This window comes from Colletes gigas, unplaced genomic scaffold (assembly GCF_013123115.1).
Source record: "Colletes gigas isolate AHSC1104 unplaced genomic scaffold, ASM1312311v1 Colletes_gigas_Sc00009, whole genome shotgun sequence".
Taxonomy (NCBI): Eukaryota; Metazoa; Arthropoda; class Insecta; order Hymenoptera; family Colletidae; genus Colletes; species Colletes gigas.
The window spans coordinates 966,849-986,739 of record NW_025106638.1 but is presented as its reverse complement, the minus strand read 5'-3'; the positions used below and the strand labels follow the sequence as shown (position 1 = coordinate 986,739).

Below are 19,891 nucleotides of genomic sequence, written 5' to 3'. Positions count from 1 at the left end.
ACAGACACTAATAACTAATAATTTGTTATTAATCCATCTTTTACCCTTTGCACTCTGAGAGTCTTTATTAATATGGACGAAAAATATTCTTCTTTTCACAAAACAGTATAAATATCTACAATTTAAATTTGATTCCTGTATTTCCTAAACTCAATTTGTGTTATCATAAATGAAACTTGAATCGAGCCATGGTAGGTATTAGGTATGTTTGTCGCCATAGCGTCGCCAGTGGAGTGCAAAGGGTTAAATAGTTTTGCGTGTTTTCTTTTCAAACGTATACAAAGGGGAGTCAACACGTTAGATAAAGACCCATTGTCATTGAAACAAAAATACTATTCGGGTTAAAATTGTCAATGTTTCGTCCCCGGTACGGTATGTAGAACGTGCAAGTTATTCAGGTCGCGTTATTAGATCGCGAAAAAAACGTCTCTGCACACCAAAGCATGTAATCGAGTCTCGTTAATAGTCCCCGTAAAAGTAAACGATGGCCACCGGACCATTCGCCTAAGCGAATACAATAAGACACAATAAAAGACCGTGAATGAGTAGGTCGTATTGAGTGTAGACGCGCGGCGTTTTATTATAGCGTGTTACGTCCTCTTTTTTTATATATGTTTCCGCTCGTTTGCGTGGACAGCGTTGCATCGTGCCGTCGGTCGAACTTATTTTTATACAGTCTCCTTTCGTTCCGCCATTGATCCGCGGCGTGCGTTCGCATTCATCCGTTTTATTCGTCGAATAATTTTATTGCCTTCCGCATGGGCTAAACAGGCTCCAACGTGGACGTAAACTCGCGGACAGCAAACAGTAGCCGGGCAAATCAACTGGACTTCCCAATCCAAACGGAAATGTGCAGAGTTGCATAAAATTAAAATCTTCGAAAAAAGACTCTAAGGAGTTTAAAAATAATTTGATATATTCTGATAAGTAGACTGCAGATCTTTACGCAAATTCATGTTTTTATTTATGGAATTAAGGGGGTCATCTACTGTAAACCGTCAAAAAATTCGATTTCTTTTTTTTGCATTGTCTTAAAGGATATACCATTAGAAATATATGTGCAAAAGAGCTATACCTGTTTAAACGGTTTGATCTTTCTATTTAAATGTATTGTTCTCAAAACTATCTTTTCTGAATAGGCTTCCATGATATCTCAAGATCTATTTGATCGATTTTAAGTCAAAATCATTATTCTTTTTATTTTTTTTTTTTAGCCTGTTAAAGTTAAAAACAAGACAAAAATCGATATTTCAACTTCAAAATGCTACCATTTTTCTCATTATCAATTTTGTTCTGTCCTTTCAGTACCGACTATTGAAAAATGTATCCTAATTAAGAATTTTTTTCATTTCTCGTTGTAAAAATTTGTGAATATTACTGAAAAAGTAATAAATATATATGCGAAATGCTGATGCAAGAAGTTGCATAGTTTCTTTATAAAAAAAATACCAAAGAGAACATAAAAAAAACGCGTTTTACAGTTTCGTAGAGGATTGTCTCAAGCATTTCTTATATTTCTGCATATCAAATGTATTCTGTAGTTTGTTGTGAATTAAAATTTCCCATAAAACAGTCTATAAGAATGCACCGTGTTAGGAGGGTAAACAAAATAATCGAATGTGATTTTATTAATTTATCTCGAACTGTTTGAGAATCATTGCTCGCACGGTCTTGTTAAACAGACTGTAAACACGGTTATGCCATCGGCGGATTGACGACTGTAGAGTATTTCCGGGACCGTAATAACCCTGGGAGTCGTTTCGCGAAAGGAAAAAGATTCTCGAAATCTACCTCGAGGTATCGATTAACAAACACTCGAACGGCTGAGCGTCGCCTTTGGAGCGCGGCGCTTTGCGGGGCAACCGTTCGTGGTAAAACCGTTTCGAGCTTTTCTGAATGGCGCGGTGAAAGCTTTCTGTGCTGGACGAGTCGGGCGAGTGCCGTAAAAGAGGCGGACTTTTCGAACTCGCTTGAGTAACGCGATCGTGCGCATCCATTTGTGAGCCGTAGAATTTCGTCTACCTAATCGAATTCCGGTTGTGTCGGGGAAAATTCCGCGTTCGCGAATGGCGAGCACGATATTTAATTTCGACCGTCAGTTTCGTATTCGCGTCGGACCATCAACCATCCGCGAAATAAATATAACACTTTTGCGACGGGACGGTCTCTTCTAATTCGTGTTTGTTTGCCTTCTCCCCCCTCCCTTCATCGTGCATCTTGTCTATGATTCTTTTTTTACTTATCGCCTATAATAAATTCTGAGCCATCTCACGAAACGTTCGAAGATAATAATTAATATTATTTAGGAAGATAAATTTTGAATTATCTCTAGACTTGGAACGTGGTGTCTAGGATGGAAATTTAGCATCGTCTTTTTATACATACTCTTACTTAAACACTAATTAATTAGTCGGCTAGCCTTCGTTTCATTTTCAAGAGTCAATGGGAAACAATGCCTTTTGACTGGATATCCCTTAATTAAACTTCTTTTTATTTCCCCTGCCCCATTGTGTTGTCAGTTTATTATATCAACAACCATGCATCATTGTCGTGTACAAGAAAATTCTCGAGGAAACGAACGAAATTGAGTGCTCACCTTCGGATTTTGGTGCAGGAGGTTTACGGGTCGCCCAATTCGTTCGAATACTTCTGCTACCCAGCCATTGTCCGTTCATGGCACCGATGGCACTTTCCGCTTCCTGAAACAACAGTGGCACAACTTTAACCTAAATTCAACAATAACATTAAATTGGTATCTAAAATCAGAACGGTATTATTATTCTACTCTCTCGATTCACAGATTATATTAAAGAGATTTTCGATCAAAATATTTGATCATTACTGTGAAAAGTAAACATCGAAAGGTATTCATTAAATATAGTTAACGGGGAAAAGTCACTAAAATTTTCATTGCGGCTAATAATCGGTTGCAAAAGCTTAGCGCGATTTATGTACGCTTGTGCAAATACATAATATATGGGCTCCATTATCAAGCCGAAGGAAATTCTGTTTTCGTATGCAATTTGCCTGTGAATAACTGCAAGCTGTTATAGAGTTAATCGCAATCGTGTTATAATTAACACATTTTTGCCGGCAGAAAATTTTCGGGGCATTCATTATTAAAATAAAGCCTTCTCATTAATGGCGTCCTTTAAAATTAATGGTTCAATCCTGTTTCGGAGATTTTTTATCGTCTCTGGAGATTTGTACCTGTCGCGAAATGTTTGGGGCTGCAGAACTACGGTAAATTGGTTGAAATAAATCTCATGTACATTCCACTTATCAGGAATTAAACGAATAATTCTTTATCAATGAAAAAATCGTTACTCGTTACGTACAGATCTTTCGTCAGAGAATATTCAAACTCTGGAATATAAGTTACAACGCGTAATAAGAATAACCAATTTGTGAGTTTTGTCATTAAAATTTTTAGAATTGAATCTTGTTAAATAGTTCGTCAGAAATGTAGAAGAAGTCAGAAACAGGGTGTTATTTTGAATTAAAGAGAAGTTCCGGCGGCTGGAATAAACAAAAAGTTGAAATACTACGACCAACAGCCAGAAGTCGTAACTTGTAGTATATAAGATGGGTAACCGTAACTTTTATTTACAACTGCTCTGATTTGGGAAACATGGCGCGAGTGGATTGAGAAAAGTGGTCTATTACTGCGCTCCGTATGGAACGAGCGCAATAAATACGTATACATACAAGGGTGACCCATTTAAGTCGACCAACTCGACTATCTTCGCAATTGTTGACAATACTGAAAAAAACGTTCCTTTCATATTCCAAAATTGGTCTAACCAGTAGTGCGGTAAAGTAACTTTAGTTCTACGAATAAGACCTAGAGGCACGAGAGATTCTATCTTTGAGATGTAGGAAAAGAATTCCCAGATCACGAATCGTGTCAGGATTATAAAGGATGGTGCCTCCAAGAGAGTAATTGAAAATCTTCGAGTTAGCACTAGGACTGAATCTGATAACCTTGCATTTATTAAGATTGAGGTATAATTTATTGGATTTGCACCACCCTTCTAACCTTGCAAGGCCATTCTGAATCGAGTTTATACAGGAAGGATGATTAACAGAATGATACATTTTTAAATCATTCGCATACAATAACATTACAGAAATGAAAGGCTTCAGATGTGTCATTAATAATAAATGAATAAAAAGTAAGGGTCCGATGTGTGAACCTTGGAGAACATCTGAATATGCAGATATAGCATTAGAGTAAGAGTTATTAAACTTGACAATTTGTTTTCTGTTCGTGATGAAACTTAAAAGCCGAGCAAGTAAGTTAGAATGTATGCCCAGAATGATTAACTGTATCAAATGTTGTGCAAAAATCGGTATGCCAGATGATGGTGTTATTCAAGGAGATTGGTCGTGGTTGAACATTATATTTTCAAAAATCTTTGACATGACATGTTGAATGCATATCGGCCTATAATGTTGTGTTAAGGTTGGGTCAGAGGTTTTGGGTTAGGTCTGACTAGACATAGCTTCCCAGATCGAGGAAAAACACCGGAAAGAATCCTAGAAACAATCATTTGACTATTTTTTTTGGAGTCGTTCGAGTCGTGACGGATGTTTCTTTCTATTCCCGCGATTGGAAGCACCGAGCGTGGGAGTGATCGTTTACGGGAAGCAGTAATCGCGAAACTGCCACGTGCCGATAGCGATGGCTGCAGCGAGGATGCAGTTTGCTCGAGAGGACGGTAATAATCGGCCCCTCGCATCCGTCTATCCATAAGTCCATTACACGATCCATATGAAAAATAAGGGAAAATCGCGGGAACGAGCTAAAGGAGACAGCGCGGGAGCCAAGAGGAGCTAAAGCAGAACGGTATTCCATCGTAAGGTGGCTGTAGAGGAGAAATGGATGTGGAATAACAGAGAACGACATCGGTTGTGGCGCACACCGACGCCCGCTCTTCCACGTAAATGCAAATGTTGGTGACATTGTGCGGGTGGTAGTCCGACGGCTGATGCGAAGAAGGACGGATAGGAAACCTAAAAATATTCCTGTCGCGAGGAATCCCCCGAAAAGGTTGACTGTTTGAAAAGCTCTTTGGGAGTACGTACGAAGAGGGGGTGTTTCCCTTTCCTCCCTGGTAGCATTCCGGTCCCCTCTTACCGCCATTTGCTCCATTTCGAGAACTCCGTGGGTCCGCCTTTTGCCTCGTTTCCCCAAATGTTACCATCCTCTGCCTTCCTCGCTATCGCCTTCCGTCTCCGGGTGAACTTAGCATCGCGCCATCGGCGTCACCTTCAACCCTCTACTCTCCACGGTCCTTATCCCCCGTGTCATCCTTCCCCTGCCCCCCCCCCCTCTTCAGACCGTACCAGGGCGGGATAAAGTATTTCCGATTCGAATTTCCATTCCCGATATGATGCCGCACATTCGCGCGGTTAGGTACATCGGCAGACCGAATGCTCGCCTCTAAACCGATTCTAAACTACGGTCGATAACTCGCCATCCCCTGCACCCTCCTACTGGACGAGGAGGAATGGCTGAATCTACCTTTACGCCCCTTCCACTTTCCGTGACCAGACCGTTTATACGACACACGAGCCGTCCCACCGACCTCGTCGCCCAGGCCTGCCTAGTTCGAGCTGTCTAAGCACCCATCAAATCGAATTTCTTGCACGGCGAAAGACGCTATAGACCGCTCGTGACGCCGAGCACCGACACCCAGCTGCTTTACACGCATTACTATGTCATGGCCCGCCATCGACGCTACATAGGATTACGTGGCTTTAATAAAACTTGCGCCTCTTTCCTTAGGATCGAGACGTTCCGCCTCGGGCGACGCGATTCCTAAATGCTTTTCGCCGATACGTTACTATCGACCCGCCATTTCCCACCAAACGATTCGATACTTTGCCATTTTTTACCCTTCAAACGCCCTTCGTATCGTTAACAAATATTTTATCGATAGCGTAATTCTAATTCCACAATTTACGATATTACAGTTACAGTATCTTCTAAGCTAATGCTTGCTCGCGTTACTATCGACTCAATGCTTGTATTTTGTTGTTACATGTCATTTAAACGTACATGGTATCATTGTTTATGATTTCGAAAATATTTTATTAATAGTATACTTGTCATTCCACGATTTACGATATTACAGTTGAAGTATCTCCTAAACTAATGCTTGCTCGCGTTAGTATCGACTCGATACTTCGCACGAATGTTATAGATATGTCATATAAACGTTTTTGGTATCGTTAGCGGTTTCGAAAATATTTTATTAATAGTGTACTTGTAATTCCACAATCCACGATATGACGATTAAAATATCTTCTAAATTAATGCTTGTTCGCGTTACTATCGGCTCACCGCTTGCATTTGTCAAACGATTCGATACTTTGTGCGAATGGTATGTCGTTTAAATGTTTTTCGTATCGTTAAGAAATATTCTATTAATTGCATACTTGTAATTCCACAATTTACGATATTATAATTAAAGTATCTTTTAAATTAGTGCTTGTTCGCCATAAGTGGCTTTGCATTTTTGCATAGGAAACAACGTGCTGCACCAAACGATGCATTAAACGATATACGATTCCATTTAAGAAAATATTTTCCATTCTTTATTCTTTTCGTCATAATTTTGAAGTATTTATCTACGTATCAAAGAAATTAAAGCGATAGATTCTCAAGTAGAAAACTACGGTTAATTTTTAGAAATCCATTGGAATATTAAGTTCCGGCGTTAGGTACAGTTACCCTAAATGCTGGAGTATGCTTTCACCGTCAGTTAATTCTCTTCGAGATGTACAGATGGTGTCTCATACCTGATTGTACGCCCAAAAACAACGAAAATAGTTCCAATTACACTTTTCTTTCTCGGATTCTATTATTCCGTTGCGACGTCGATATAATTTTCTTTGGCTCGTTCTCTTTTTATTCGAGCAGCGCAAATTAACACTGGCTTCGTACGAAACGACAAAATGTGTCTGTGTAATCGACGAAACAAAAACGAAAACGGCACTAATTTCGCGCCGTTAATCGCCGTTAGAATCATTATTAACGCAGCGACGTGGTCTTGCGGAACAAAATCTAATAACGTTCAATTTATCGACCCGCAGTAAAGCTGTAAAAGTTTAAAGCAACTATAATAGAATACCGTGCAACGAATCCTAATACGAAATTAAATACTTTCAGATTTACAACAACTAGAGGCGTACAAGTACTTGGAAATACGAGCCGTGTCGAGCTTAACTGGGATTGTTTGAACAATCTTGTTTTTGTATTCTTGGTTCTTCGATCGGAAATAATAAAGTTCGCTTGGATTAGATGTCGATAATTCTAAAAATTAAAACAAAAACTATTCGTTTAAATAGCTTGAGATGCTTGGATATATGAATAGTTTCAAGCAAGCTAGTAAAAGTTAAAAAAGTTCTGATTTCAGAATCAGATGATTTTGGAACGCAATTCTTGTTGCACAAAACAAAGAAAATAATATACAGAGTGTTTGGCCATTTAAGGGAGATTCTAAAGGTCAAAATAAGACGAAAATCAAGAATACGAATTTCTTGATGGCGGCTTCGTTAAAAAGTTATTAACGTTTAAAGTTCCGCCCGTACTGAATTTTTTTCTCGAAAATGAGGAGGAATTCGGGGGTATGTCTATTCACCAAAAACGATTGCAATTAACCCCCGCAACCGAAAATAATTTTTCCAGAACGATTTGAAAAAATTTTTTTTCGTCGAAAAATTTAAGCATGTCAATTTTTCTTAAAAATTCGTTTTTCATTTGTAATAAATTTGGTTGGTGCTGTACAGAAAAGTTGGTTAATACTTTTTTGTAGGTACCTAAGACCTCTACTTCCATACTAAATTTCAATGGATTACGTTCACTATTGTAGAAGTTATAGCTGTTTGAAAATTGGACTATTTTTATACAGTTTTTCTCAGTTTACGGGGTTAAGGAACAACTTTTCGAATATTTTTGTAATTTCTACATATTCTCCACTAAAATACGCGTTGTTTGCTTTTTGAAACATTAAAGTTGCCCAATTCGTTCAGAAGTTATGATGTTTTAAACATACGCATGAAATTTCAGTGAAAGATGTCAATGATATGGTCAGACATGAAATTTTCGGTAATGAATTTTTTTCTCGAAAATGGTTAGGAATTCGGGGGTATGTGTACTCATAAAAAATGATTGTAATTTATCTCCATAGCTAAAAATAATTTTTTCAGAATGGTTTGAAATTTTTTATTTAATTTTTTAATAATTTTTTAACGAAGCCTCAATCAAAAAATTGATGTTCTTGATTTTCGTTTTATTTCTCACATTAGAATTTTTCCCAGGGGTGGCCGAACATCCTGTGTATTATGAACAATTCTTGTAATTAATATACAAGTTTTTGACTCATCCGGTTGATAAAAATATTGAAGCTACTTGGATAGCCAAACGCTCGACTCGGTTTGGAAAAATGAGTTTTGTCTTGGTTTGAGTTTCAAGTAGTCGAGCAGCGCTATAAGAGGGTCGAGGTCGTCGGAAAACGAGAATCCCGGGAATTCGCATTTCCTCGTAGATCTTAGAGAGGCTGGATGTTGGACGCTCGGTGATCAGAATCCGCGATTTAGGTTCGTGTATCCGAAGGATATAGTGGCGGTAGGATGCGAGGGAGCACGAGGGGTCGGTTGGCAGCGGGCGACGCGAGCTAGAGAAATTTTCGCGTGTTCTTCGAGGTTAACGGAGACACCCGGAAAATTTATACTTCGGCAATAGTAATACTGTGGGTGTGGGGGCAGGTGCTGGTGGTGGTCCAGATCGATAGAACATTAAAACAGAGGGGGGACGAGAGGGTCTACCTTCGGGGCAGCAGTCAGCCCTCCTACCCCCCCTCCAACGAATAACCTCGCCATAAACGGAAAAACCTTTTTTTACTCGGTCGTACATCTAACTTCCCCGTGATTTACGTCACGGATTTTGACGGGTCACGGTAAAAGTTTGCCTACTTTCCATTTCTTTCCCGAAAATTCATGTCGCGGAGCTGCCATGGCGGTTCCGATTGGTGCCGTTTGATAAAACAGCCAATTGTCTCGTATCAGTATTCGTTTAGTCATCCGGGATACAAAAAAATTAACGCCAGACTTATGGAACCCGTCAATTTGACGAGTATTATCGATTCCATTTTTTAGGTTATAGAGTTCGTAAATATTATTTGTTAGCAATTTATGTTAATTATGAACTTAGGAAAACCACATTCTTTCGATGGAAATATGTGCAATTAATATTCGTAAATCTAGTGTTGATAAAGACTTTGATCGATACAGCTGATCGAATTTGAACGTTTCAAACATGTTTTACGAACAAAAACAGATTTAATCATTTAAAATGTTTCAAGGATCTTGTTTAATAAATAATAATAATATAAATAACGACGGATACATCATTTTTACGACATTACTACATTACAGTGCTCAAATTTCATATAAACATTTCCTATAGTTGAAAAGTTAAAATGGCACAGAATTTTTCGATCCACTGGTGCTTCGCTCTCTCCCCCCCTCACCCCTCTTTTTTATTTAATCAAGGAAAGTTCCGCGAGAATTCGAAATCGAGCTGCCACGGAAATTTCGCAGGCGATAAATTTGAATATTTCCCCCGGAACTAGCCTAGTTTCAAAAGAGTTTCTAAACACGTAGATGGGGGAAACTTTTAATTTCGATTGCGATTTTTAAGCTGTTCTTAACCGTGACCGGCCAATCGTAGCACTCCAGCGTCTCCTCAACGTCGATGGTTTATTTGTAGTCGTTCGTTTCGATATAGCCTCGCCATTTTAGATTATTGCGTGTAAATTTCGAACTGAGATATATTATTCGATGGAAACTTTTCGCCCTGGAAACTTCTCTGCTCGAATGGGGCTCGGTTAACTGCAAACAATTTAGTCGATCGTTTCCTTTTTACGATATTTAAACGGCAGCCTCTTCGGGGACGAATCAGTTTGTTTAAAATAAAACGACCGGAAATAGTTTTTCTCGAAAGCTTGGATCCCGGTTTATCTCGATAATTCGCACACGTCTTTTTTTTTATTATAGTAAAACGTGGGTCGTTCGAATTAATTGGGAGATTTTGTTGTTAAGGCCCTGGTTGTCCTTTAGCACACCATTTTTTGTTTAATTCATTCGAGTCACGCACAATCTCTGGAAATATAATACGAGCGGTCACCGGTGACCCTCGCGGTAATCGATGCACTAATTAACATCAGCATGCTACTTTGAACAAATATTTATTTAGATTAAATGCAATAATGTTTACTTTCCAAATAATGATTAAAACAATAATTGCATTTCTAATGAGACAGCGAATGAAATTATGCGGCGATCGCATGATTAACAAATTACGTAATTTGCAGAGTAATTGGGAAATTAGGTGAAGTCTGATCGATCTAGCGACAACTATAGCTTCTAATTTGTTGGTTCTAAGCTGTGGAGTTCCAACATTACTATAAAAAAAAATCTACTTTCATAGTAGCTAAGGCTCATTTTTCACGTATAATATATTATCTTAGCTACAATTCCATATAAATTGATAAAATTCTACCATGCTATAGTAATGCACAAGAAACAAATTTTATTACAACTTACCGCCTTTTTAACAAAAGAGACAAAGCCATATCCCTTCGATTTGAGCGTTTGTGGATCTCTGACGACTCTGCAATCCCTGAAACAAAAAATAAAGCAGAAAATTAACAACGACGATCATTCTCATTTGAAATTATATTTAAGTAATGGTTCTTTTTGAGATCGGAGTTTAAAGATCGTGTTTTCGTTGCACGCTGCTCGATAAAAAAAAAAAGAAAACTGCCATCAGATTGTATTTCTTCCAAGCATGGAACTATTTTCTACCGCCAAAAGTGAACGAGTTACTCAGGTGACCGGTTTTAAGTGCCTCACCTGTATAACGCCAGGAATATATCTTCACGCTCTAAATTCTTTCGCGTAAAGGCGAATACCGGAATGTTATCTATAAAAGGTATTATGAACATCGATGTATCTTTTTATTGCTCGTCTGGCTGAAGTGCATAGCATACGTTCCCCATAAAAAATATACCTCGCTTAATTCCCGGACACTCGACCGAAGGAAATTTAGACGAGGAATTAAACAAGTCCATAACCTGGAATTTTATTCGAACAGCATACCGAACTACGTCGGTCGAAAGAATATTTTATTTAAGGACGACTCGAGAGCCAGCTTTACGTGTTCTAATATTCCTAATTTACGTTGTCACTGGCTATACCAGAGAACGTACGATACAATTGCGAGCAATTTTTCGAACCAATAATTTTTGCTGAATTTTGTTGAAATTTTCCCAACGAAAGAGAAACGCGTTGATTTAAAACGCGCAGAATTTTCCAAATACCACGAATTTGCAAATTATTCCCATTCCCGCGGTGTAATGGCGACGAAAACGTAAGAACTTATCCATTTTGTTCGCACTCTGTTTAAAAATTCGTAACAAGAACATCGAAAACAAGAGCAGATGGCAACTAATTGCTTTCTTCGCGATCGTAATTCATACGATATTCGAAGAAAGGAAGAGAAAGAAGATAATGACTTTCGGTAAATAAAAAACCGAAGGGCAAAGTGCACGGACATTAGTTGCGACGAAGATATAAAGGATTTAATAGTATAAGAAATCCATCAAGTTCGTTGTAAATGCATTAAAATGATTAAAGAGGGGCGGTTTTCCGCGTTATTTTTATCTTCGTCACAACCTTCCGTGTCGCTTCCTCGAAATGAAAGGACTTGGCCCTTTTCGTAGTCGAGCAATCATTAGACACATAATGCCCCGGAACATTTATCCCGACAGAACTTATTATGCTTAAAAGGCTCGAAGAATATTTTCCATAACGCGATTGAATTATATAAAACGAAGTAGTGCATACATCGGAGACTCCAAAAAACCAGAACTAAAAGTAGACAGGAGAAGAATATTAATTAACTGACAGAAATAGAACATTTTTTTTATTTTATTTCCAAAGTAATATATCGAAGAATTTTTAATAAAACCTAAAATGTAATGGAACACCAAACGTGGTGTCATCGACATAGTAATGGATCAAATCGTTTCAACTTATTTTTCGTAAACGATATCGAAAATGCAAGAAAGTTGGGCTCGGATGAGTGATGATAACAATTAGGCCACAAACAATTATTGGGAAGCGGATTCATTACGTTCGTCCAACCGAACATTCATAAATCCCCATCTTTTCATGCTTTCAGTCTTTCGAAAATGATATTCTCGATCCGTTCGTCTAATACCAGCACCATGATAAGGACGAAGATCTCATGATACAAAGGATTTCGTGCTGACGCATCTTCCTTTTTATTGCCAATAATTAATGAGTTTGAGTTTTCCATCGATGACGACGGGAAAATCTAGATTGGAGTACTAACAGGGGATGAAAAGGGCGAAGGAATGTCAGTTAACGCGCGAAAGTTTCCTCGGGCTAGAGACATAGTTCGTCGATAAAAAGGGGGCAAGATTTTGCCACCCCGGTGCAAATTTTATTTAGAGAAAACTGGATTTCAATTTCGAATCTTGATTAAAACCCTTTTAGTTCCATAGCTTACGAAATATTGATTTTAATTAACGTATCTGGGGACAGGAATGGGCAAGAAATAGCTATTTTTTAAAATAGATTAAGAAATGTTAAAAATTACTGGAAAACAAATTCGACCAAAGTGAACTTTTCGAAATATATTTCTTTGGAAATTGTAAGCTCTAAATGGTCTATGAACCAAGAAGATTTAAAATGCACAAAATATAGAAAAAACATTAAGAAATATTATGTTAAAAATTACTACAAAAAAATTTGATCAAAGTAAACGAATTTTTAAAATATATTTCTTTGGAAATTGTGAGCTTTAAATAGTTTACGAACCAAGAAGATTGAAAATTCACAAAATATACAAAAAACATTAAGAAATATTATGTTAAAAATTACTACAAAAAAATTTGATCAAAGTAAACGAATTTTTAAAATATATTACTTTGGAAATTGTGAGCTTTAAATAGTTTACGAACCAAGAAGATTTAAAAGGCACAAAATATACAGAAAACATTAAGAAAATTACTACAAACAAATTCAACCAAAGTAAACAAATTTTAGAAATATATTTCTTTGGAAATTGTAAGGTTTAAATAGTTTACGAACCAAGAAGATTGAAAAGGCACAAAATATACAGAAAACATTATGAAATATTATGTTAAGAATTACTACAAACAAATTCGACCAAAGTAAACGAATTTTTGAAATATATTTCTTTGGAAATTGTAAGCTCTAAATGGTCTATGAACCAAGAAGATTTAAAATGCACACAATATAGAAAAAACATTAAGAAATATTATGTTGAAAATTGCTACAAAAAAATTCGACCAAAGTAAACAAATTTTTGAAATATATTTCTTTAGAAATTGTGAGCTTTAAATAGTTTACGAACCAAGAAGATTGAAAATTCACAAAATATACAAAAAACATTAAGAAATATTATGTTAAAAATTACTACAAAAAAATTTGATCAAAGTAAACGAATTTTTAAAATATATTACTTTGGAAATTGTGAGCTTTAAATAGTTTACGAACCAAGAAGATTTAAAAGGCACAAAATATACAGAAAACATTAAGAAAATTACTACAAACAAATTCAACCAAAGTAAACAAATTTTAGAAATATATTTCTTTGGAAATTGTAAGGTTTAAATAGTTTACGAACCAAGAAGATTGAAAAGGCACAAAATATACAGAAAACATTATGAAATATTATGTTAAGAATTACTACAAACAAATTCGACCAAAGTAAACGAATTTTTGAAATATATTTCTTTGGAAATTGTAAGCTCTAAATGGTCTATGAACCAAGAAGATTTAAAATGCACACAATATAGAAAAAACATTAAGAAATATTATGTTGAAAATTGCTACAAAAAAATTCGACCAAAGTAAACAAATTTTTGAAATATATTTCTTTGGAAATTGTGAGCTTTAAATAGTTTACGAACCAAGAAGATTGAAAATTCACAAAATATACAAAAAACATTAAGAAATATTATGTTAAAAATTACTACAAAAAAATTTGATCAAAGTAAACGAATTATTAAAATATATTACTTTGGAAATTGTGAGCTTTAAATAGTTTACGAACCAAGAAGATTTAAAAGGCACAAAATATACAGAAAACATTAAGAAAATTACTACAAACAAATTCAACCAAAGTAAACAAATTTTAGAAATATATTTCTTTGGAAATTGTAAGGTTTAAATAGTTTACGAACCAAGAAGATTGAAAAGGCACAAAATATACAGAAAACATTATGAAATATTATGTTAAGAATTACTACAAACAAATTCGACCAAAGTAAACGAATTTTTGAAATATATTTCTTTGGAAATTGTAAGCTCTAAATGGTCTATGAACCAAGAAGATTTAAAATGCACACAATATAGAAAAAACATTAAGAAATATTATGTTGAAAATTGCTACAAAAAAATTCGACCAAAGTAAACAAATTTTTGAAATATATTTCTTTGGAAATTGTGAGCTTTAAATAGTTTACGAACCAAGAAGATTGAAAATTCACAAAATATACAAAAAACATTAAGAAATATTATGTTAAAAATTACTACAAAAAAATTTGATCAAAGTAAACGAATTTTTAAAATATATTACTTTGGAAATTGTGAGCTTTAAATAGTTTACGAACCAAGAAGATTTAAAAGGCACAAAATATACAGAAAACATTAAGAAAATTACTACAAACAAATTCAACCAAAGTAAACAAATTTTAGAAATATATTTCTTTGGAAATTGTAAGGTTTAAATAGTTTACGAACCAAGAAGATTGAAAAGGCACAAAATATACAGAAAACATTATGAAATATTATGTTAAGAATTACTACAAACAAATTCGACCAAAGTAAACGAATTTTTGAAATATATTTCTTTGGAAATTGTAAGCTCTAAATGGTCTATGAACCAAGAAGATTTAAAATGCACACAATATAGAACAAACATTAAGAAATATTATGTTGAAAATTGCTACAAAAAAATTCGACCAAAGTAAACAAATTTTTGAAATATATTTCTTTGGAAATTGTGAGCTTTAAATAGTTTACGAACCAAGAAGATTGAAAATTCACAAAATATACAAAAAACATTAAGAAATATTATGTTAAAAATTACTACAAAAAAATTTGATCAAAGTAAACGAATTTTTAAAATATATTACTTTGGAAATTGTGAGCTTTAAATAGTTTACGAACCAAGAAGATTTAAAAGGCACAAAATATACAGAAAACATTAAGAAAATTACTACAAACAAATTCAACCAAAGTAAACAAATTTTAGAAATATATTTCTTTGGAAATTGTAAGGTTTAAATAGTTTACGAACCAAGAAGATTGAAAAGGCACAAAATATACAGAAAACATTATGAAATATTATGTTAAGAATTACTACAAACAAATTCGACCAAAGTAAACGAATTTTTGAAATATATTTCTTTGGAAATTGTAAGCTCTAAATGGTCTATGAACCAAGAAGATTTAAAATGCACACAATATAGAAAAAACATTAAGAAATATTATGTTGAAAATTGCTACAAAAAAATTCGACCAAAGTAAACAAATTTTTGAAATATATTTCTTTAGAAATTGTGAGCTTTAAATAGTTTACGAACCAAGAAGATTGAAAATTCACAAAATATACAAAAAACATTAAGAAATATTATGTTAAAAATTACTACAAAAAAATTTGATCAAAGTAAACGAATTTTTAAAATATATTACTTTGGAAATTGTGAGCTTTAAATAGTTTACGAACCAAGAAGATTTAAAAGGCACAAAATATACAGAAAACATTAAGAAAATTACTACAAACAAATTCAACCAAAGTAAACAAATTTTAGAAATATATTTCTTTGGAAATTGTAAGGTTTAAATAGTTTACGAACCAAGAAGATTGAAAAGGCACAAAATATACAGAAAACATTATGAAATATTATGTTAAGAATTACTACAAACAAATTCGACCAAAGTAAACGAATTTTTGAAATATATTTCTTTGGAAATTGTAAGCTCTAAATGGTCTATGAACCAAGAAGATTTAAAATGCACACAATATAGAACAAACATTAAGAAATATTATGTTGAAAATTGCTACAAAAAAATTCGACCAAAGTAAACAAATTTTTGAAATATATTTCTTTGGAAATTGTGAGCTTTAAATAGTTTACGAACCAAGAAGATTGAAAATTCACAAAATATACAAAAAACATTAAGAAATATTATGTTAAAAATTACTACAAAAAAATTTGATCAAAGTAAACGAATTTTTAAAATATATTACTTTGGAAATTGTGAGCTTTAAATAGTTTACGAACCAAGAAGATTTAAAAGGCACAAAATATACAGAAAACATTAAGAAAATTACTACAAACAAATTCAACCAAAGTAAACAAATTTTAGAAATATATTTCTTTGGAAATTGTAAGGTTTAAATAGTTTACGAACCAAGAAGATTGAAAAGGCACAAAATATACAGAAAACATTATGAAATATTATGTTAAGAATTACTACAAACAAATTCGACCAAAGTAAACGAATTTTTGAAATATATTTCTTTGGAAATTGTAAGCTCTAAATGGTCTATGAACCAAGAAGATTTAAAATGCACACAATATAGAAAAAACATTAAGAAATATTATGTTGAAAATTGCTACAAAAAAATTCGACCAAAGTAAACAAATTTTTGAAATATATTTCTTTGGAAATTGTGAGCTTTAAATAGTTTACGAACCAAGAAGATTGAAAATTCACAAAATATACAAAAAACATTAAGAAATATTATGTTAAAAATTACTACAAAAAAATTTGATCAAAGTAAACGAATTTTTAAAATATATTACTTTGGAAATTGTGAGCTTTAAATAGTTTACGAACCAAGAAGATTTAAAAGGCACAAAATATACAGAAAACATTAAGAAAATTACTACAAACAAATTCAACCAAAGTAAACAAATTTTAGAAATATATTTCTTTGGAAATTGTAAGGTTTAAATAGTTTACGAACCAAGAAGATTGAAAAAGCACAAAATATACAGAAAACAATATTTGATATGCTTGTTAAATAAACTTTCGTGCCAAGCTTCATCCATCACATTTCAGATTTAATTGGTATCGATTCATTAATTACGAACACAGATTGAATTATTGTAATTCGGTTAGATGGAATACGAGTGAAATCCCGATCGACAGAAATCCCTGTACCTAATAATGTCTCGTAAACACAGTCTATTAATTTGATACGGAATCAATTTCGTATGCACACGTTACTCCTAAGAGAGGTTAACCGCCAACTCTAATACGACACCTAATCGATAAAATAATCTTACGTTCCGTTCAAATCAGATTTCCGATTTTCCCACGCGAGTTTCGATTACATTTTGCAATCTCGTATAGCACACTCGTTCAAAATCGTAACAAAACTGGAGTCTCTATACGCGCGGAAAAGGAGTACAAATTATTTGAAAAAGACGCCAAAATTGAACATAAATTTCTAACAGCACATTTTCTTGGAAAATATAAAAATAACCCCCGTTTTAATCGTCGGTAAAAAAATTTTCTTGGGAATAAAATTTAATTGGAAAAATTAAAATTTCCCACGTGTTCGAGAATTACGCGAAATAATTTTTTTCGGGGGATTTCGGTGTAGCGGTTTCGTAGCGTTTAGGTTTAGAACGGGTCTGTCCACGCCCGCGATAAATAAAACCGCTCGCGACAGCCGCGTAGAATGAAAACTTGGGAATTGATAGGGTGAAAGACAAGCAGGGCTTTTCGTTCGACCGGACGCGGTGTCTACGACGTGGAATTTGAATCATCGACTTCGACCCGCGTTTCCATTCTGACGTCCGTCGCGTTCGGTCCGTTCCGTCGGAAGGGCGGGGGGTTGGGGGGGGGGTGGAAAGGGGGGGGTGGCGGGCAATAAATCTAAACTAACTCTTTATCCTATCTGGGCTTTGTCGTTCACGCTACGAAGCTCCGCCATTGTCGCGGCTATATGACTGACCAAAAAAGGAAGGGAGAGGGTGTCGGTCGGACAGCTCTCGATGGAACTTGAATTAAATTTCGAGATTTATCGCGTCAATAACCGTGCATTAATTTACGATTTTTAGCAGCGAAAACGTAAATCCACGGGACGGCGATTGTTTCGTCCGTCGCGGAGTGCGCAAACGAAAAGAGGGAAACGAAAGAGAACGACGGACGGCGGGAGGGAGGAAGGGTGGAGGAGGAGGAGTGCACGGTGGATAAAACGCGCAATGAGAACGTTGCAGCGGGGGTTCGTGGCTATATCGAATGCGGAAGAACGAAGGGTGGGAGACTTAGAGTGTGGGCAACGACATATGCGACTGGCGTGCTCTACATCTAACTTATATTGACTATTACTCATGCTCGTATACTGTGACATTCGCCGGCATTCACTGAAAAGTCGCGGAAAACAATGGCGGGATTCGGGAACCATCGTGGAACGCTCGAAAGGAGCTTCGTCGCTCTGTTTGGTTCGTAGTTTGGAAAGAAATATTTGATAAGAACCGATGCACGGCCTCCCCGTATTCCTGTATTAACGTTTAGTTTATTTTTAATATAGACGAAATGATATTGTCAGTATTTCGGATAGTGATCATTTTTGTAGGTAATCATTTGTAGAGATTTTGAATTTTAAATGGTAGTAAACTGGGTCCCTATTTTTATTCTAATTACGAAAATGGAAGCTACGATATGTTAACGTATTGGCTCTAACTTTTCGACAGGTGAATAGTAAGTTTTTAGAAAGGGGACATTTTTGTCAACGTTTGTATTTTATATCTGATAACCTCTCGTCTGATAAACAATTTTAGCAGACTCGAGAAATGTCTGCACCTACAACTCTAAATATCGTATTTGTTTTCGACGCTAAAATAAAGTGTCAAAAGAAAATATTAAGAGTTGGAAGGAGCAAATATTACAATAAACAAAAAATATGATATGGAACGAGTATTTTCCATACGAAATACTTCACGAAATAACATTATTTCAAACTAGACTATTACAATACTCAAATTTTGAAATTCAATTCTAAAATATCGTGGTTAGAAAGTTTCACAAAATGCCTAGGTTTGATCCAATACAAGGTGGAATACAATTTTTCAGGAGGGAGAAAAACTACTCCTGACTATAGAATATTAATTAAATTTGGTATGAAACGAGAATTTTCCATATGAAATACTTCTCGAGATAATATTATTTCAAACTAGACTATTACAATACTCAAATTTTGAAATTCAATTCTAAAATATCGTGTTTAGAAAGTTTCACAAAATGCCTAGGTTTGATCCAATACAAGGTGGAATATAATTTTTCAGGAGGGAGAAAAACTACTCCTGACTATAGAATATTAATTAAATTTGGTATGAAACGAGAATTTTCCATATGAAATACTTCTCGAGATAATATTATTTCAAACTAGACTATTACAATACTCAAATTTTGAAATTCAATTCTAAAATATCGTGTTTAGAAAGTTTCACAAAATGCCTAGGTTTGATCCAATACAAGGTGGAATATAATTTTTCAGAAATTTTCCTGACTATAGAATATTAATTAAATTTGATATGAAACGAGCATTTTCCACATGAAATAATATTATTTCGAACTAGACTATTATAATGAAATACCTCTAAATATCAACTCTAAGATCACCGTGTTTGGAAAATTCCTTAAGAGGCCCAGGTTTGATCCAATACAAGATGGCGTCGCTATGTTCGATCGACGAGTCGTCGAAAAGAGAGAGACGGGTATCTCGGTAGTCCTCGAATCAAGCCAT

General features: G+C 34.8%; 1 protein-coding gene across 5 annotated transcripts in view; it reads right to left on the bottom strand.

Annotated features, from left to right (window-relative positions):
* LOC122397512 (nucleolysin TIAR) overlaps positions 1-19,891 on the bottom strand; it is a 231,998-nt gene that overhangs the window by 32,988 nt on the left and 179,119 nt on the right. For all 5 annotated transcript variants that reach the window (XM_043396711.1, XM_043396708.1, XM_043396712.1 and 2 more), the window contains 2 exons: positions 10,615-10,690; positions 2,597-2,699 (listed from right to left, as the gene is read on the bottom strand). In XM_043396711.1, the coding sequence (XP_043252646.1) occupies positions 2,597-2,699; positions 10,615-10,690 (179 nt within the window). The remainder of the gene's footprint in view (positions 1-2,596; positions 2,700-10,614; positions 10,691-19,891) is intronic.